This window comes from Cenococcum geophilum (genome assembly GCF_001692895.1).
Source record: "Cenococcum geophilum 1.58 unplaced genomic scaffold K441scaffold_60, whole genome shotgun sequence".
NCBI classification, from domain to species: Eukaryota; Fungi; Ascomycota; class Dothideomycetes; order Gloniales; family Gloniaceae; genus Cenococcum; species Cenococcum geophilum.
The window spans coordinates 33,416-55,183 of NW_027137618.1; the positions used below are offsets into that span (position 1 = coordinate 33,416).

The 21,768-nt window shown below is 36.6% G+C and overlaps 1 protein-coding gene across 1 annotated transcript; it reads right to left on the minus strand.

Moving 5' to 3' along the window:
• Positions 1-18,760: 18,760 nt before the first annotated feature.
• On the minus strand, positions 18,761-20,898 carry K441DRAFT_668083 (HET-domain-containing protein). The gene has a single exon (XM_067649943.1). It carries the CDS (start codon positions 20,772-20,774, stop codon positions 18,783-18,785), a length of 1,992 nt encoding a protein of 663 aa, XP_067498552.1. The 5' UTR covers positions 20,775-20,898; the 3' UTR covers positions 18,761-18,782.
• Positions 20,899-21,768: the final 870 nt, after the last annotated feature.

Below are 21,768 nucleotides of genomic sequence, written 5' to 3' on the forward strand. Positions count from 1 at the left end.
ACCCTATAAGATATATAGGTCTTATACAGAGCTCTATAATAGTTTGTTATAAAGTTAGCGGAAGAGCAATACTGCTTATAAGTAGTATAAAATATACAATCGGAAGGCATTTAGGCGGTAGATAGGGAGTAGCAACTAGGGTAGAAGGTAGAGAGTAGTAAGGGGTAAGAAGAGGTCGTAAGGTCGCGAGGTCGTAAGGTTACAAATTTGTAAAGCCTACAGAGCTCTATACACGGCTTCCTTCCGTAGAGCTCTTAAGCTCTATATTAGTATAATATTACTTAGCCTTAAGATATATAGATAAAAGTAGTATTATTTTAACGCGCTTTATAAGCTCTATAAATCTATATAAATAGAAAATATATTTACCTACTATTGGGGGGGGGGGTGCATTATAGGTATAGAAGGGTAGGTTGGTTGGTTGCGATTTAATAGGGTAATATGTAAAAAGCACGTTCCTTATTATATAACCTAGACGAATTTTAACAAATCTTTACTCTTAGCTGGACCTTATTTCAGTATATATAAGATAGTAATAAGCTAGCTTTTAGCAGGCTCCTAGTAGGACTTTAATTTTCTAAGTTATCTTAATCGTCCTAACAGCGCTCCTAGCCCACAGTGCTATTAGGTCCTTACTATATTCCTAATAGCCTCTACGTATCTTTGTATACCCCTTATACACCTAAATACTATCTTATTTTCTACCCTTCCTTCCTTACATCCTCCCTATTTAGGGAGGACTGTGGCTAGAACTAGATGACTGTCGTTAGAACTTGTCGACCTAAATTAGGTTATCTTGTCACTGACTTAGCTACCTCCTATTAACTTAGCCATTGACTTAGTCATTAACTTGGTCACCTACTCCTTGTTTCTATTACTACCCCCCTCCCCCCTTCTTGTTTTTATTTCCTATACCTTCCTTATATATATATAGAGGCTCTTATAGCTATATTTAATAGATAGAGTCCTTATTTTTTTTCTTATAATTGGTATACGGATTACTAATCAACAGTTATAAGCCTAGGTTGCTTGCTATATTACTCCTATTTAACTAATTAATTTAATTGATTATACTCCTTATTAAATTACTACTTATTACTAAATCCTTTAACCTTTCTACAAGCACCTTTTTAAAATAACTTCTTAATCACCTACCTAAGCTATTACTATAACGGTGATATTATTAAGCTAAGCTAATTGGGATAAATAGATTAACCTTACTAGGCTTTAAGCCTAAATAGGAGATGTATAGGAATATGTTAACCCCTTAACTAAATGGGATAAATTACCCTAATTAACTAAACCAGTCTTTCCTAGGCCTTAAGATATAAAGCTAATAATAACCTCCTATATAGCTCTTTCTAAGAATAAGAAAGATAAGCTTTAAATTTTCTATAAGAGATATAAGATAGTAAAAAAGGAGTATAAGAAGTAAAAGGCAGCTTTAACTTCTTTACAAAGCTATATTACTAATATAGTGGCTAGATATCTAAACACCTATATACTAGTAACTCTTAAGAAGAGGGTTACCCCTACTAATACTATATATTAGCTCTACCTATTTACTTAATACGCTAAGGTTTAAAAGGGCCTAAAGAATTAGAACTTTAAGGCCTAGTTATAGTAATAAGAGAAGACGTATAATGGCTGTTAAAAGATTAAACTATTAGACGTATAAGGCAACTAAGTAATTAAAGACTTTCTGCTAGTAATAAAGCTAGTATTACTAAATTAGGCCTTAATATAGAGGGTCAAATTTGATAAATATAACTAGGCTAGTAACTACGTAATATGTCACGGATTCCGGCCTGGCGGCCCTTAGCGAGCCTTGGCACCCCACAGTATATAGAGTGCTGGTCCCTTCGCACCTCTTTGCACCTTCGTGCAATATCCTATCGTGTACTATAGTTAATGCTACGACGTTTACAGAGCCTCTTAACCTCGTTCCGTAATATAATATCTATATATTAACTAGTTAATATATATTAAAACTATTAATAATTGGAGACTGCCTAGTAGAAGAATAAAGCTTAGCTTAGTGCTAATATAGTAGGCTTTTAGGGCAAGCTAATTAATAAGGCTTTTAAGGACGAGGCTCCTAAGAATAAGGCCCTAACTACTACCCCTTTTAAGACAGTGTGGAAGAAAGATATCCTAATATACTGTTATAGGGCTATTTACTAGTTCTAAGATTATTAGGTTCGCCCCAATTTAGCCAGAAATAAAATACTTATCTTATATAAGCTTTAACTGGAAAAGGCTAGAAGGACCCTAGACTATATAAGAAAAGCTATTATATAGCGAGGCCTAATAGTACGCTAAACGCTTAGAGGAAGCCTAGATGGTAGCCTATAAGAACCTAGGTAAAGCCTAAAGATTAATAAAATAGTAGGCGAACAAACACCGTTAAGAGCCTAATTTTGCCCCTAGTAATATAGTTTAGGTTATAATAAGGAATTAGAAAACCAAACAACCTAGCTATAAGCTAGACTACTAAATAGTAGGGCTATATAAGGTTTTTAAAAAAATAGGCAACTTATATAAGGTAAGGCTCCCAGATTTAATTAGGGTGCACCCTATTTTTTTACTAAATAAGCTATAGAAAGCTATAAACGACCTATTACCTAGATAAAAGAACGAGCCTCCCCTACTAATTTAAGTAAACGGCAATAATAAATAGGAAGTTAACGAAATACTAGCCTATAAGATAGTACGGGAAATATTAAAATACTATATTTAATAAAAGGGCTACAACTCAGTCCTAACCTAGTATCTTACGTAGAACTTTATAAGCTACCCCTAAAAGCTTAAAGAATTTTATAACTAATACCCTAATATACCTAGACCCTTAAAGTACCTAGATAAGTAGATAGAATGCTAGTATAATAAAGATAATAAGTTACTGGAGGAGTATAGGGATAAGAACGCCCTAAAGCCCTAATATAGCTATCTACCAAATTCTGCTATATTCTGCTATTTTCTACTAATACTATAAAATTTTAGATATTTAGGAACTTTAACCGCCGGTTAAAGTTATCTAATTAATTAGATCTATGCTAAGACTTTTAGCGGCTACTCTTTCTAGCCTAGTACTTCCACTTAACCTATAATTGCCTTTTTATACTTAGTACGGATGCACTTATATCTCCTTTTTTCTCCTTATTTTATATTTTGTAATCCCACGTTTTATAAGCCTAGTACTACCCTATTTTCTAACTAAGCCTAAAGGTAGGCTTTCTTTTAAAGAGGGGGGTAATATAATGGCGCTATTGCATATTACCTGCTAAATTCTACCATATTTTACTAACTTATGATTAGCTTGCCCAAAGCTAGCGCCTTAGCGGCTTACCTTATATATTTATTTACATCGGTCCTAGTAACCCCTTTTCCTTTTCTTTAGCTTAGTATCTTTGTAATATAGTATTCTACAAGCTTTGGTTTAGGGGTATTTGTATAAGCCGTAATAACGGCTAGCACCTATAAATGGGGTTTAAACCCTTTAGTAACGTTTTTCGCCCCGCTTATTACGCCTTATAAATTATAGAAGTAAATATATTTATAGAGAAGATTGTCACGGAGTGAGCATAAGTGGTAATAATATATAACGAAGTAGATATTATTAAGCTATGTATATAAACTATATGATAAGGTTAAGACGTTATATAAGGAAAGAAGGTAAGAAAACGGGAAGAAGGGGCATATATTGTTGACTTAGTTGCTTAGTTAATACGTATATAGGCAGAATAGGGTTTAGGTCGTGGTCCTAGTAGAACTTAGTAGAATTTAGTGGAACTTAGCAGAATATAGCAGAATGCCGTAGATTGCCGTTAGATTGCCATTAGATTGCCATTAAATTGCTATTTTACGGTTAGTCTCTAATTGCTAAGTTAGTAGAAATAGGTAAATGTATATAAGGTATTACAGGGGTGTCCTATAATAGTACCCCCCCTTTAAACTCGAGCTTCTGTAAGATGGGGCTATAGTAGTTCTAGGTGGAGTTTGTAAAAGTTTTCTACGGCTTATATAAGTCCTATAGAGTTAACGGGTTCCCATAAGGACTTAATAAAGCCTTTCTATTTTATAAGGTATATATATTAGCGTTTCCGTTTATACTTAATATTATTAATTCTTTTAATAAAGTACTCATTCTCACTATCCACTTCAACTGGTAGGGGAGGGTCTTATATCTATTTAAGTAGGGCGTTTAATATAGGGGTAGCGGGGCGGAGGACTAACGTATAGAATACGGGGTGGATTTTAACCGTATTAGGGAGCTTTAGTTAGTAGGTATAAGAAGAGATAACCTTTTTAACCTTATAAGGGCCAGCATTCTTCCAATTAAATTTCTTAGTAGGTTGTCTTATGTTTAGATTTCTTATATCTAGCTAGACGAAATTACTAATTTAGTAGGCTAGTGCTAGGGTTTGTTTCTTATTCGCTGCGGCTTTATAGATAGATTAAGCCCATATTATCTTATTAGTAAGAAACTTTTATAGTTCCTCTATCTTCTCTATAAATTTATTTACTTCTATAACTTATAAGGCGTAATAAGCGGGGTAAGGAACATTACTAAAGGGTTTAAAACCCATTCGTAGGTACTAGCCGTAATTAGCTAGGAATAGGGAGACTTTCGTGGTTTCCAAGACGGAATTATTTATAGTAAACTCGGCAAATATAAGCCAGTTAATCTAGTTATCCTGCAAATATAACGTGTATATCCGAATATACTATTCTATTATAGTATTTACGCGTTTTATTTGGCTATCCGTTTCTAGGTAATACGCGATAGATAATAGTGCTTTAATACAGAGTTGAGTAGTTAGTTTCTTTTAGAATACTAAGATAAACTAGCTGCCTCTATTGGAGATAATCGTTTTAGGGAGTCTATGGAGTTTCTATACGTAATCCAGGAATAGTTAGGCAATAGTAGGCGTTAATATATTAGGGCAGGCGATTAAGTATCTTATTGTAGATAGTTGGTCTATAACTACTATAATGTTTATACAGCCTTTACTCTTAGGAAGGTTAATAATAAAGTTAATTAAGATATTCTTCCATCTTTGGTCTAGAATAGGTAGCGGCTTTAAAAGACCATTATACGTCTTATGCGAGGCTTTAGCTCGCCGGTAAGTGTGGTAGCTAGAGATATACCTTTATATTATATTATATATATTCGGCTAATAATACTGTCACGGCTTAAATAAATGCCTCTGAACCGAAGCTTGAACGAATGCTGTATTACGAAGATACTAAGCTAAAGAGAAGGAAAAGGGGTTGCTAGGACCGATATAAATAAATATATAGGGTAAGCCGCTAAGGCGCTAGCTTTAGGCGGGCTAATCGCAGGTCGGCAGAATATGGCAGAATTTAGCAGGTAACGTGCGATAGCGCCGTTACATCACCCCCCTCTTTAAAAGAAAGCCTGCCCTTAGGCTTAGTTAGAAAAAATAGGGTAGCACTAGGCTTATAAACGTAGGATTATAAAAATATAAGATAAGGAGATAAAGGGGATATAAGTCCGTCCTAACTAAGTACAAAGGGCGATTATGGGCTAAGTAAAAGCACTAGGCTAGAAAAAGTAGCTGCTAAAAGTCTTAGCACAGATCTAACTAATTAGATAACTTTAACCGGCGGTCAAAGTTCCTAGATATCTGAAATTTTATAGTACTGGCAGAAAACGGCAGAATATAGCAGAATTTGGCAGACAGCTGTATTAGGGCTTTGGGGCGTTTTTGTCCCTATATTCTTCTAGTAACTTATCGTCTTTATTATACTAGCATTCCATCTATTCGTCTAGGTACTTTAGGGGTTTAGGCGCATTAGGGTATTAGTTATAGAATTCTTTAAGCTTTTAGGGGTAGCCTATAAAGTTCCACGTAGGGTACTAGGTTAGGTCAGGATTGTAGCCCTTCTATTAGATACGGTATTTTAGCGCTCCTTATACTATCTTATAGGCCAGTATTTCGTTAACCTCCTATTTATTATTACCGTTTACTTAAACTAGTAGGGGAGGCTTATTCTTTTGTCCAGGCAATAGGTTGTTTATAGCTTTCCNTAACTTATCTNGNAAGAAAATAGGGTAAACCCTAATTAAGTCTGGGAGCTTTATCTTATATAAGTTGCCTATCTTTTTAAGAACCTTATACGGTCCTACTATCTAGTAGTCTAGCTTACGGCTAGGTTGTTTAGTCCTCTAATTTCTTATTATAACCTAGACTATATCGCCAGGGGCAAAATTGGGCTCTTAACGGTATTTATTCGCCTGCTGTTCTATTAACCTTTAAGCTTTTTCTAGGTTCTTACGGGCTACCGTCTAAGCCTCCTCCAATCGTTTAGCGTACTATTAGGCCTTAGCATAGGATAGCTTCTCTTATATAGTCTAGGGTTCTTCTAGCCTTTTCTAGTTAAAGCTTATACGGGGTAAGTATCCCATTTCCAGCTAAATTGGGGCAAACCCTATAGAGTCATAGGGTAGGGTTGCTTGCGCGTAGTCTATTAAGGGTAATAATTTAAACCAGTTATTCTAGAAATAGTTAACAAAGGGCCTAAGCCTCTGGTCTAAGTACTAATTTACGATCTCTATTTAACCGTCTATCTAGGGGTAATAAGCTATAAAAAGCTTTAGCTTAATACTTAGGATCTAGGTAAACTTATTCTAGAAGGCCGATATAAACTATGGCTTATAATTGGACATAATAGTATCTAGTAGTTTGTAGATTTAGTAGACGTAATGGATATATAGCTGGGCTGCCTCTTTAGTATCAATATTCTTATAATATAGAATTAAGAACAGGCGTTTACTAAAGCGGTTAACTATAACTATAACTATATTATATCCGTCACGGTCCCTAGGTAGTTTATAGAAGTCTATAAAGATATACTGCTAAGGGCGCTTTAGTATCGGGAGTGGCTTAAGTAGTCCTAGGGTCTTATCCTATAGGATTATAGCTCTTTAGTAGTCTTTGCAGTTCCGTATATATTAATTGATATCCGCAACTATTCTTAGCTAATAGTAGCGGTAGTTAATAATTTTACGGGTCTTGTTCTTGCTAGGGTATACTATAAAGACTTAGTAATAAGCTTTACGGATTAGTTCAGTCTATAAATTATTAATATTAGGGACTATAAGCCGCTCCTAGTATAAAAGCAATCCTTCCTCCGTCTTAAAATTGGGGTCTCCTTTCACGGCTTATTTGTAGAGGGCCCTTAAGGCATTAGCCGTGCGGTTTATAGTTAGGAGGCAGTTAATTAGCCCTATTAGCTTATCTAAGGACTCCTCTATTAGTGCTAGCTTGTTTTACTAGGAGTCTAGCTCCTTAAGGATCTGTGGGTTAAGCTGTTCTAGATAGAGGAGGGCGCGCGTCTAATATTGGGTCTTTAGCTTATTCTAGGGTCCTATATCTTGTTCTCTTTGGGTTAAAGCATTAGCCTTAGAGTTTTGCTTACTAGAACGATATATAATCGTAAAGAAGAATTAGGAGAGTATTTCGGCCTATTAGGCTTATTGCCCTATAAGCTGCTTTATAGTTATAAAGTACTCTAGGGCTTTATAATCTGTATATATCTTAATCCGGGAGTTTATACCTTTAAGCTTTGCGCGCTATTAGGAAAGTAATTAAATAATAGCTAGCATTTCTTTATTATATACTTCGTAGTTATATTTAGCTGGGTTTATTATCTTTAAGAAGAAAGCTATAGGGTACTATTCGCCGTCTAAATATAACTGTAATAGGATTCCCGCTACGACCCTATTAGAGGCGTTTATTTCTAGCATTAATTTAAGGTCCGGGTTATAGTGATAAAGGATTAGGGAAGAGATAAGCCAATCCTTTACCTCTTTAAAGGCCTTTATATAGCTATTATTAAAGATAAAAGGCGTATCCTTCCTAGTTAGTTATACGAGAGGTTTTACTATAATTCTATAGTTATAGATAAACCGGTGGTAGAAATTACAAAAACTAAGGAAGGACTAGATTCCTTTTACTATATAAGGGGGCTTCTAGTTATGGATTGCCTCTACCTTCTTAGGGTTAACCTTAATTCCTTCCATAGTTATAATAAACCCGAGGTATTTTATACGTTTTACCCTAAACTTATATTTCTTAATATCAACTTATAAGCCTACGTTCCGTAGCCTCTCCAGGACCTTCTTAATATAAACTTAATACTTAAGTTCGTTATCTAAGTATATAAGAATGTCGTCTAGGTATACTATACAGAATTTATTAAGGTAATTAAAAAGAACGTTATTTATATACCTTTAGTACATAGCCGGTCCGTTTATTAATTTAAAAGAAAGAACTTTATATTTATAGGAACTATAGCGGGTATAAAACGTTGTTAAATCTTTAGATATAGGGTCTATCCTAATTTAGTAGAAAGCTTAGCGGATATTAAGTTTAGTAAAGATCTTTGCCTAGCTTAGACGTATAAGGGTCTTATTAATTAAAGGAATAAAATACCGGTCCTTTTAAATAATAGCGTTTAGCTTTTAATAGTTAATACAAAAACGAAGGCCTCTATTAGGCTTTTTTATAAACAGGATAAAGGAAGCAAAAGGGGCTTAACTTGGCTTAATAAACCCTTTATCCAGGTTGTTAATTAAGTACTACTTTATTACTTTTAGCTTATCCATTAATTAATAGTAGAGGGGGCTATAGCCTAGCGAGTTATTGGCCTTTAATTAAATCTTATAATTATACGTCCGGTAGAGGGGTAACTTATTTAAGGCCGCCTTTAAGAATGTATCCTTATAGCCTATATAAATGGTAAAAAGGAGGCGTTTAACTAGTTCCTCATTGGTTTCCTTATCTAGCCTTTCCTCTCTATTATTAATAATTTGGTTAATCTTATATAGGCTTATTATAAAGACCTTATTGTCCTTCTAGTACATATTAAAGTAAAACACTATAGCACTAATTACGGTAATGTTTATAGTAGGGGGGTTAACTAACAATAGGGGCGTATATAACTTTAGGGACTTCTAGGGTACTAGCGTTATCATTACTCCTTTTAGCTCCTATTGTATCTTTTAGAGGTTATTTCTTATATTCTATTAATACGTTCTTTTCCATAATAGTTAAATCTATACAATTTAGACGTTATCTACATTATTATCTATCCCGCTTCTATATATAGAGTCCTCTTTAAATATAGCGCTTTAGGAGAGTATCTTTATTAGTATAGAGTTCTTTCTAGCTTTATGGCGGGCGTCTTTTTAGGCAAAGGCTAGGTCACGGGCCCGGACATCCTACTAGTAGGTAGGGTTACCCCTTACGGCTAGTGTCTTATGGTTAGTTCAGATCTCCCTAATAAAGGAGGGCAACCTTAGTCTATCCTCCGGCTAGACAAACCGTCTTTTTCGCATATTTAACCAAATATTAAAATAGGATATCCATTTTCGTCTAAGGATTATATTGTGGGACCCTAGGTCTAAAATGCAAAAGGGGATACTATATTAGCGTTGTCCGTCAAGAGCAATATATAACTTTAAGACATAGGTAACGGGCCGACCGGCTTAGCCGTTATAGCCCTTTACCTAGATAGGCTTCTCTAGTTAAATAGCTTCTATATTTAGAAACTTAGCAACATTATTCGCACAAGCAGTATTTATAAAGGCGAAGCTATTTGCTCCAGTGTTAATAAGGGCGGTTATATTAACTCTATATCTATTTTAAGATACTATATATAAAACCATAAAATGCTTTCCACCCATTAACTAACTAAGATTAATCTCTTTGAGATTAATAGGGTACCCTAGGGGGGAGTCTTTCCCTAGGGTTCTTCTTTTCCTAACTTATTAGACGTTTCTCCTTCCTCTATTTCCTTAATATTACCTATATCCTTTAGCTCCGGGCAAGATAAGGCAAAGTAACCTTACTTATTATAGTTAAAGCATATAGCCAAGGCAGGGTTAATTAAAGTATTACAGCGAATACTAGTTAATAGCGTAGTACATAGCTAGTTAGGCGAGGCTCGCCAGTATATAGTTATAACCGCCTTTAGTATAAGAGCAGTTGTAACTTATCTTCCTACTCTAGCTCCTATAGGTATAGCTGGCGAGTTCTAATTGTTATAAAGTCGCTTCTGCCGATTAGGGTGGGTATTAATCTACTTTAGTTCTAAGTCTAATAATAGGTAATAAGCTACAAGTCTTTTATAGGTTAGTAGGTCATCTAAGGTTACAGCGATCTTTTTTTATAGCCGGATTATTAGCTTATTATATAGGTCTAATCGGTAGTTCTTAAGGGGAACCTAGCCTTCTCCTATAAGGTATAGGAATTAAGTCTAAAATTTAGCAAAGGGTTAGTTTAGTTTTATTATTAGGTAATTATAATTATAACGGGCATCCCGTACTTTGTTTAGGTTAACATAAATAGCCGCTAGGTGCCGTATTATTTTATTAATAAATATAAATTAAATAGGGGAGTCGTCCTTAAACTTGGCTTAAAGGTGCCGTTAGGTGTCCCTAGTGGTTTAACTAAAGAGGTAGAGTATTTTGGCTTCTTTAAAAAGGAAATAGTTATAGTTAATACGGAGCTTTCCTTATACTTAAATCCTCTAATTCTTAAAGGTAGGGTCTATCCTATTAGATAGTGGTAGGGGGTTAGAGAGCTTAACGGACTTTAATTACTTCGTTATTATATCCGTACTCCCTAGTATATTATATTTAGTAGAGTAAACAGGTCGGCTAGGGCTTTAAAAAAAGAAAGCCGGGCTATTTTGTAGGGCCGTAAGGCTTTTTAGAATCTCTTATAGGGTCTCTTATATATTTCTCGCTTTAAGACGATTAGCTTCCTAGCTAGCTGCAAGGGCACGAATCTGCTCGCGTATGTCTACGACATTATTATTATCTTCAATTTCTAATCCTAATTGGATCTCAGGTTCCTCTTAGGTAGAGGTAGCTCTCTTAAATAAGCTTGCTTTAGGTGCCATTATTAGCTTCTTAAGGTTTATTAGTATTATACGCTTTAGTTTTAATTCCGAGGGTATAGGTCCAGTCCTATCTAGCTTATAAGGTGGGATATTATCTAGGCCTTCCCAGGCAATGTAGAGTTATTTTAGTGTCTAAGTATAGCGCGTTAATGCGTTATTGCAGACGAAGTTTCTTTAGGGTGGGATATTATTAAGGCCTTCTTAGGCAAGGTAGGGAGAGCTTAGTATAATATTACGGCTTAAATAAATACCTCTGAACCGAAGCTTAAACGAATACTGTATTACGAAGATACTAAGCTAAAGAGAAGAAAAAGGGGTCGCCAGGACCGATGTAAACAAATATATAGGGTAAGCCGCCAAGGCGCTAGCTTTAGGCGGGCCAATCACAGGTCGGCAGAATATGGCAGAATTTGGCAGGTAATGTGCGATAGCGCCGTTACAAATACTCCCGTTAGAGTAGTTTTAGGGTCTCCCTTTAGCCCGGGTGGCTAGTAATAGGTGGATTATATACGTGTTTAAGGAGTTTAAGCTTAAGCTTATTATAATTAGGGATAACTAAATAGTTCTAGTAATATAAGCGGTTTCTATAAGCTTTGCATTTACTTAGAGAAATCTTTTTAGAGCGTCTAATACCATCTTGTATTAGCTTAAGCGTCTCTTAAATAAACTTATTATTTGGGTATTCGTCAACTATAATCTGCTTAATTAATTAATTAGTTATTTCAAGGACGAGTACCATAAGATCTTTAGTAGGAGGGTTAAATAGTTTAAGGCGAAGCAGGGTCTAATTTTGGTAAGAGCGCGCTTCTTTTAAGGCTAGCGCGTCTTATAAGCGTTAGGTTAGGGTATTAGGCTTTTAACCTTAAACGCCTAGGCGGTATATAATTAAGAATTAGAAATAAAATAGATATTCTAACTAGCGGGGCTAATAATAACTTAGCTATTTTGTGGTTATAAAATACTATAGGTTCTTATGGTCGCTAAGGACCTTAATTAGAAATCTAGCGCCTTCTTGTTTGGGTTGCCATTGTTTAAAGCATCTAATAATAGCTAATAATTCCTTATTATAGATCTTGTAGTTACATTTAGCTAGGCTTAGTCGTTTTAAGAAGTATGCTATGGGGTGTAATACTCTATCCTCATTATATTGAGATAATATGCCTTTAGTGACGTAGTTAGATAAGTTGGCTTCTATAACACTTATTTAGTTTAGGTTAAAGTATTAAAGTATAGGCGCAGTAATAAATATAACCTTTAGATAGGTAAAGGCCTTCTTACATTCCTTATTAAAGATAAAAACTTTATCCTTTTGGGTTAGAGCTATAAGGGGTGAAATTAGGGCGGAGAAGTTATTAATAAACCGTTAGTAGAAATTAGCAAATCCTATAAAGGCTCTTACGTCCTTAACGTTCTCGGGTTCTTGCCAGTTTATAATTGCTTTAACTTTCTTTAGGTCCATTTGTATACTATTTATAGAAATAAAGAGTCTAAGGTATAGAACTTCCGTTTTATAGAATTTGTATTTATCTATATCTAATTGTAGACTAGCTCCGTGTAGGGCTTATAGGATAAGGTTAACATGTTTCTAATGTTCGGTTAGGTTATTACTATATATTAGGATGTCGTCGATATAAGCAGTACAGAAAATGTCTAGGTAGGGGCGTAGGGTGTTGTTTATATAATGTTGAAATAAGCTTAGAGCGTTTATAAGGCTGAAGGGTGTTATTAAGTACTTAAATAGTCTATATCGGGTACAAAATGTAGTAAGCCACTTGTCCCCTTTTATAATGCGGAGACGGTTAAATATAGAGATAATATTGAGCTTTGTGTAATAACGAGCCTTACTTAATTAGTTTAGCGTCTCTTATATTAACGGGATCGGGTATTAGTTCTTAACGGTAATGGCGTTAAGAGCTTAGTAGTCTATACAGAAGCACAGACTGCCACTAGGTTTCTTAACGAAGATTACTAGTACGGCTATAGGCGACGAGCTTGCTCTAATAAATCCTTTGTTTAGGTTCTCGTCTAAATACTTTTATAGTACTTAGAGTTTATTTTAGGATATCCCGTATAAGGGTCTAAATCTAGGCTGCTTTCCTTCTTTGAGTATAATCTTATAGTCGTATAGTCGGTGTTTTGGTAGCTTATTAGCTTCCTTTTATAAGAATGCCTCTAGGCGATAATAATACTCTATTAGTACCTTTATGGTAGGGTTAGTGTGCTTCTTTGGTGCTAAGGCCTTCTTAATATTGGCCATCGTAATAGCAAAGATTGTATACTTAGGTTTCTTAGCAAGTTACGCTAATAGGGTAGCTCTAATTATACGGATATCTAGGGAGCCGAGCTTGCTTAGATTGTCTATAGTTTCTTATTTAGGTTTAGGTTTAGTATTAAGTATAGAGTTAGTATTAGATTTAGGTTTAGGTTCTTTAAGAATCCTTTTTATAGTAAAATACTAGTCCTTCTAGTATTTTTGTGTATAGAGCTTAAGCTTTTGCTTAGCTTAGGGCGGTGTAGTACTCTGGGTCTGTTTATGGGGTTTAGTGGAATTTTTAAACTAGTAGATCCTAGTAGATTTTTTAGATTTTAGTTTTAGGTCTAAGTAGCAAGTTATAAGGCACTTCTACTTGCAACGGGAGGCGGTAAATAGAAGCTTAAGGTTGTCCTAATTAATAGTTACCTTATATAGCTTTATTTAGGGTTATCTAAGGATTACTAAGTAACCTAGGGTAGTAATAAAAAGTTTAATTAATTCTTCGTGGTTTAGGTATTAAAGTCTTAGGAATACTATATGGGTAATACGGCCTAAGACGGTGCGTTTACCATTAAATTTAAATACGTTAATGTGCCGGTTAAGGGGGGTTAGGGTAAAACCATTATCTTACACAAAGATCTTGTTAATAAATCCTATACCGCTAGCTCCTATATTAATTAGGATTTAAGCGTTAGCCTATTAACTATTCTACTAAAGACGGCAGTTAATAGTTATGCTACGGTCCTAAGAGTTGGAGTTTATAACATTAAATGCGTTTAATAAGATCCTATAGTAGAGCTGTCCTAGAGAGCGACTTAGCTCTAGGACCTTCCTTTTAGAGGTAATTAGGGTGGGGTTCTTATGGGACGTCGGCTATAGCTTCGTCCTTATAAATAGTGCTTGCTAAACGTAGGGCTAGAACTAGGTAGAGATTGGGGATAGTAACCGGAAGATTAATGCAGTGAACAGCTGCTAGTATTGGCCGTTTATAAATTGTTTTGGGGCGTAGGTAAGGGGACAAAGTAATATTTTAAGATATAGTCCTTACTTCTGTACTTAAAGTAAAGGCCTAGCTTAATGCGTCTTTCTTATTTAGGAGACCCTAGTAGGGCGTACTCTAGGGTTCCAGTGTCAATATCTATAGTGTTAGGGTGCTTAGGCTAAGACGACTTAGTAGACGTTTATAGGGCTGTTGTATTATATTAGGGAGCGTGTTTTGGTGTTAGGCGTAGTATATCATTATACCGTTTGTTAATAACGTTTATATAGGCGTTAAGGGCTCCTAGTAGGTCTACGCCTATTAGGGAGGTTTTTAGTTTAGGGCTTAAAGATTTAATAAGGCTATTAATTAGTGCGGAGTTATTCTAGCCTATTTCCCTTACGTAACGGTTAAATTTGGAGAAGTATACTAGGAAACTTTTCGTTCCTTAAGCTATATAGTTTATCTTTCTCTAGGCAGTAGCTTAGCAGTTTAGGTTACTATATAAGGCTTTAAGAAGTACAACTAGGCTTTATACTAAGGTTAGCTAAAGAGGTTTAATAAGGTTAGCTGCTTTTCCTCCTAGTTAACTTAGGGCGTAATAGAGTTGGTTAGCTTTGGTTAGGTAACGGTCAGCGTTACCAGTTAGCTTATTTTTTAGCTAGCTTAGAAATAATTAGAGCTCTTATTATTTACTAGTAAATACTAGGGGGTTAGGTAACCGCTTGGATTATTATAGTGCGGTAGTTAGTTTGGGGTAAATAGCTGCTATAGGTTTAGGACTCGCGTTTCGCGTGTTTATCTCTAGAGATGGTGTTTAGTTTTAGAGTTCTGGCGTAGGCATCTTAAGGGTACGGACTTCTTCTTAAAGGGCTTCTATTGTTTTCTAATGCCGTACTTCTTATTTGGCTTATTATTAAGTTAGGGTAACTTGTTGTTATTTAAGGGCCTCTATAAAGGACTTCTATATACTTGCCATTTATTTTTAGAGGATGGATATAATATTGGCGGCCGTTATAGGGGCTTTAGGTGCGTTTTCTATTTCAGGTAGTAGTGTAAGTGGTTAACGTAACGTAGTATTACAGAGTAAGCATAAGTGGTAATAATATATAACGAAGTAGATATTATTAAGCTATATACATAAACTGTGTAATAAGGTTAAGACATTGCGTAAGGAAAGAAGGTAGGAAAATGGGAAGAAGGGGTATATATCGTTAACTTAGTTGCTTAGTTAACACGTATATGGGCGGAATAGGGTTTAGGTTATAGTCCTAGCAGAACTTAGCAGAATTTGGTGGAACTTGGTAGAATATAGCAGAATGCCGTAGATTGCCGTTAGATTGCCATTAAATTGCCGTTAGATTGCCATTTCGCGGTTGGTCTCTAATTGCTAAGTCGGTGAAAACAGGTGGACGTGTGCAAGGTGTTATGGGGGTGTCCCGTGACAAAGATAGAGGAACTATAACAGTTTCTTACTAATAAGATAATATAGGCCTAATCTATTTACAAAGCCGTAGTAAATAAAAACTAAACCCTAGCACCGGCCTACTAAATTAGTAACTTTATTTAGCTAAATATAAGAAATTTAAATATAAAATAACCTATTAATAAACTTAATTAAAAGAACGCTGGCCCTTATAAAGCTAAGAAGGTTATCTTCTCTTATATATACTAACTAAAACTCCCTAATACGGTTAAAATCTACCCTATATTCTATATGTCAGTCCTTTACCCTACTACCCCTATATTAGACGCACCGCCTAAACAAATTTAAGACCCCCCTCTACTAGCTAAAGTAGATAGTAAGAATAAATACTTTATTAAAAAAATTAATAATATTAGGTATAATAAAAGGAAACGCTAATATATATACCTTATAAAATAAAGAGGCTTTATTAAGCTCTTATAGGAACCTATTAACTTTATAGGACTTATATAAGCTATAAAAGACTTTTATAAACTCTACCTAAAACTACTATAGCCCTACCTTACAGAAGCTTAAGTTTAAAGGGGGGGTACTATTATAGGATACCCCTATAACACCTTATATATATCTACCTATTTCTACTAACTTAGCAACTAGAGACCGACTATAAGATAGTAATTTAATAGCAATCTATAGCAATCTACCGTATTCTGCTATATTCCACTAAGTTTTATTAAGTTTTACTAGGACTACTACCTAATCCTATTTTACTCTATACATATATTAACTAAGCAACTAAGTCTATAATATATACCCTTTCTTCCCGTTTTCCTACCTTCTTTCCTTACGTAATGTCTTAATCTTATTACACAGTTTATATATATAGCTTAATAATATCTACTTTGCTATATATTATCGTCGCTTATACTTACTCTATAATACCCTAGTTATAACTAATTTACATTACCGCCTTCTTATTTAGGCTAACTTATTGCCTAAAATATACTACTGCTTTAAACATTAATATATTAACTTTTCTCCTTACTTCCCTTATATAGAACTCTATATTACTAAAGCTATACCTTACTAGCCACGTACTCTAGATGCAGAAGATTATTTATAAGTAGCTTTAATAGCTTAGCGAATAGTAAGTCTCTATAAAAGCGCCAAACCTTATATAAAAGCCTATAATGTTATAAAGGTCACTAACAGTTTTGTACTAACGTATATATAAGCATAGGTATGTATTTTATAGCCTATATAGTGTATACTAAAGTCTACCTAGTGTATATTAAGGCACACAACCTTTAAAGATTAATTTACTAGCCTAATACTATATACAATAAAAATTCCTTATTAGATTTTTAATTATACTTAGTAAGATAATATATAAAAATATAAAAAGTAATAATAAATATTATTATTCCTAAAACTTCCTAATTAGGCAAGCGTAAGAACTTTTATTAAGGACCTCTATAGTAGCCTAGTTAATTTCCACTAGTAACTCTAACTAAAATATAAAGAATTAGCTTTATATAAACTCTATTATATATATATATTATTAATAGGGGGGGTATTTAGGCAGTCTCTTTAAGCTTAGCAATGTATTATATAACAGCACGCGGGCTATCTTATAGATATCTTCTCGGGCCTTAAGCTCTTAAATTCTTCCTTATAGAGCATTATCCCTTAACCCGTTAGCGTCCAACGAGAAGTGGTCCATGCGCGAACACTAGTTTTAAAACAACGCGTGCACCTAATTAAAAGCTTTGTATTTCTTAGTACGAGCGTTAAATTCAGCTCGATTGATTGGCTAGCTCTTATCGATAACCGTTGGACGCGAATTAACGTGTTAAGGGATATATATTATTTCTACTAGACTAGTCGCCAGTCTAAGGGTATGTTCGGTTGCAAATCGGCTCCATCTCATAACTGTTCAATCCGTGCGTCTTTTAGTGTCGCCCGTTCTGTAATTAGTGGCGGCTACCACCGTGGCTCGTTTGAATCTGTAATAAAGACNATTGTTCGGTGGCTCCAGATAAGGCTCNAGATTTGACTTCGCACAATGCGTGATTGACGTCGGTGAGCGATTCGAGTGAGCCCCTCTCTGCCACCAGGCCTCTATCGCGACTCCCCACTTTGGTGTAGTAATAGAGCCTCCTCCTCGGCCAACACCCTCTGCGATCAACGCTTTCTACACCTTTGCCCACCTCCCGTAGGAGCCGTAGTAGAGTTACAGTGACGCCCGCGACGCCTCGAAAACAAGCTTATTATAATTACGAAGGTAATAATATTATATAAGGCCCGCAAATGCGATAGCAGTATCGCGATTGGGGTGTGTGGAGTCGCCGTATTACAAGATGTAAGCTTTGCAGTGCGAAGAATTGAATGAACGACTTGATTGTGAATGTAGCTCTAGAGGCTCTATATATANACGAAGAAGGTAGAAGTGATGGGGTAATAGATAGCTGAAATGGGAACGGTAATCTGCCACCAATATTGATCTGCAACCACTATATTGGGTGGCGTTGACGCCATCTCGGAGCCTTCCAAGCGGTGATCTTGTGTCTCAACGCAGTGTCGGTAGTCGGTTACACAAGAAGTCGTGCATATGAGAGCTCCAGATTGATATGGAATATGGAACGGGAGCTCGAAGGCTACATATTGAAACGGTGCCAAGAACCTCATTTCAACTACCGTATACAGTATAGCTTGCAAATTTGACGCGCTTACCGATATGGAGGAGCTCCATATTCAAACGGTGTCAGATCTACCGAACAACACCCTCATATTCACATTTGAGCTCCGGTTCCGTTACAATATGGAGCCTCCATATTCGTAACGGAGGTGCAACCGAACAACCCCTAACACATATTTATGGCTTTAAGACCTCTTACTAACGATGCGATAACTTATAATGGCTTTTACTAATTATTTACCACCAAATCAGCAGTTTGGCAAATTTTGATTTTCAAATCAATTATAACTAGGGTTACCCTCATAACCCCATTATATACGTTAAATTTGGTTTATTTAAAATAAAAAGTTAATTAAATAAGCTTTTATTTTTATTTTTAATATTTTAATATAATTTATAATAAATACTATAATTTTATAAATATATAAGTAAAGATAAAAAGCTTAAATTATAATCTATATATGGCAAACGCCCTAAACTGTCACACGAATTACGCCAGTTGTATACGCCGACTCGCCCTAGATGTCCCCAACCACATCTCTGGGTCTACGCCTGCGACACCAACCCGATGTGCTACAGCACCATCTAATTTGATCATTAAACCTCGAACATGAGGCTGCTTCTCCTTCAACAGCACGATGGCAATGAAGACATTACCTACTTCTACTTGATTCCCTTCAAATGGCTTTAGAGTCCCCCAGTCAGTTGGATCTTGGAAGATTCCTGAGTTCGCATCTACAATGTCCACGCAGTCAGCCTGGAGGACTATTATGCCACTCTCAGCCGCGTTCTCCACCATGGCACAATCCCATGTGGCGGCAATAAAATCCTCATAGATCCCTTCGGCCTGCTTCAAGCCTTTTGGACGGAAGCCATAGTACGATACAGTGCCTAACCAGCCGGCCCAGCTCCAAGAGGGAAACGCTCTTCCGCGGGCATCACGGGCGTCACGCCGCGCTGTACTGGAAGATATCCACAGCAAAGCAAGCCCAAAGTTATCATCTGGCAGACCCCAACAAAATTTCCAGTGGAATTTGTCGGACAAGAAACTCATCAGGCCTGCGAAGCCATTGAGAATGTCGGTTGGGAACGTAAGGTTCCGTGCCGTGTATGTGTCAACACAGTCTCCGTAGATCTGAAACGGAACCCTGCCATGAGCGGTCGCAAGAACTCCCCCTAGTTGGACGAGAGTGCCACGGGTAAATTTTATCTCGTTAGATTTGTGACAGTCGAACTCGCTCATTTCGCCTTCAAGACAGCGGTAATAGATGTCATCTTCAGTAAATACTAGCTGTCTCGAAGAAAGCGCTTTCTCCTGGAAGGTCCAGCCACGACTTTCCCAGATTGTATCCTCTAGTGCACGATAGAGTGAATAAGGTAATCGAACGCCAATATTCAAACCATTTACCCGAAGTATAGGCGGCGCATGACGCTTTCTGTTCATTGCGCCTACACCCGGTAAACCGAATTCTGCATCCTGGACAGCCGCCACGATCGTCAAAGTCGCATTACGGTATATTTTATCCATTTCGGAGATTTGGCTTTCCCGGCAATCTTCTGGAATACATAGCTGATCCACCCACAGGTACCTGAAGCCTAGCTGCTTCGCCACGTTCATTGCATGGAAAATTGTTGGAGGGACATCCTCAGGAAATTCAACGTGTCTCTGCTCAGAGATTTTGATAGGATTAGTGTGGCTCCTTCTTGAAACCTGTGGCCCCCAAACGTAACTCAAAGCTGCGTATTTGCAATCAATTGGAGCTTGAACAATACTTATCACCTGGACATCGATGACGAATATCTTAGTACTCATTCTTAAACCCAGCATCGCCTGCTGGCGACACTTTGGGTGTACCGCAATGCAACCATCAACCAGCCAGCTGATCGCAGAGAGGAGTGGGAAGGATCCGGTTGGCGAGCTGGTGGGAAGAAATTCCATTGTGCCAGATTTAACGGTGTATGAGTTATCATGCCAAAGAATCAACTCCTTCTCTCTGTTTGGTCGAACGATTCCATCGACAGTGTTGCAATCATTGCAATCGACGGAGAGTAATGCATTTTTTGAGTATGAGTGACCATTTCTTTTCAGTGTGCATACAGCATTAGATGTAACACCGCTTTCGCGGTAGGAGAACATTGCGACAGTGAGAATGAATTGACAGAAGGAGCATTCTTTAGCTCTAGAAGCAATCGTATCGATTGTCCCTAGGGGAATGGTATATGTAAAAGAGTCGGGGTTGCTCTTCTCGTCATCAAATTGCTCGAGGAGTTTCTTAAAGTCGTACTGAGAGCAAGATCGGCACAAACTTGTCGCCTCAACGTAAGTTGTAGTCGACTCGCACCACGCTGGTGGATTTCCAATTTCTTCCCAGTCCACATTGAGTAGATATGTTGGGTACCCAATGTAATTCCCTTCCTCGTCAAAGATCTCGTTATATTCTTCCTTCTCAAGGAGCCGGGCTCTTGCGTGTTCAGCAGACATTTTCCCCACTAGGCGATTCCAGAAATTTAGAATATAGGCTCTTGATATATTTTTTGAAGAGAGGCGATACTGTGAAGATAGGACTAGGGTTCGGATGTGTCTTCGTCAAGGTATATACTTCGTGGTGTCTGGGTGGTGACTGTATTCTGAGGGTAAGCCAACAGTTGGCATAGACTAGCAGGGGTGTGGCTGAGGTTGGAGCTGAAGGCTAAGTCCGAGACTCGGAGAGTGTAACGTCTTAGCCACCCAAAATGAGCCAGCCACTCAAGCGAACTACCCAAAATTACACTGAAATCAACCAATTTTAGACGTCTGCGACGCCTCGTGCATGCGGACGGCTTGTATACGCTTTTTTAATTAAAGTTTATGTTGGTAGGGGGGGGGGGGGCGTGGACATCCGCAGGAGCTTCCTGAGATCACGTGATGGCTTCGCTTGTTGTACACAAGGGGGTAACATGAACTGGTCAGACGGCCCTCCATGCTAGTATGCTAACAGAATAATACAGCCCAACCATTTTGCAAAGGTTCGCTTATTTTGATAGCATACTAGCAGGGAGGGCCGTCTGACCCGTTCATGTTACCCCCTTGTATATCTCGTTAGAATCAATACAGCACTTCCCAGGCCTTTTATCAGTATAGCGTTAGTTAAAGATAAGGTAGTTAAAGAGTGGGTATATATAGGGCGCGTAAAAACTAACGATATAGTATACAATATTTAATAAAACCACGTTTAATATTCGTGCATTTTAATTTTATATAGGTTTACCTAATAAATTTAAAATACGCATGTATCGCTTAGGGGCCAAAGTCATCTAACGAGGCATCTATACCTAATTTTTACTACCTTAACCCTAAAAATCGTTAATATTTAATAACTTTCAGTATTAAACATATCGTATTAATATTGCATATTAAGCGTCAATATTCAACATTCAATAATTGTTAATCAATACTAAATATGGATAAAAGCACTGGCAAGGGTCAAGGGAAGCTC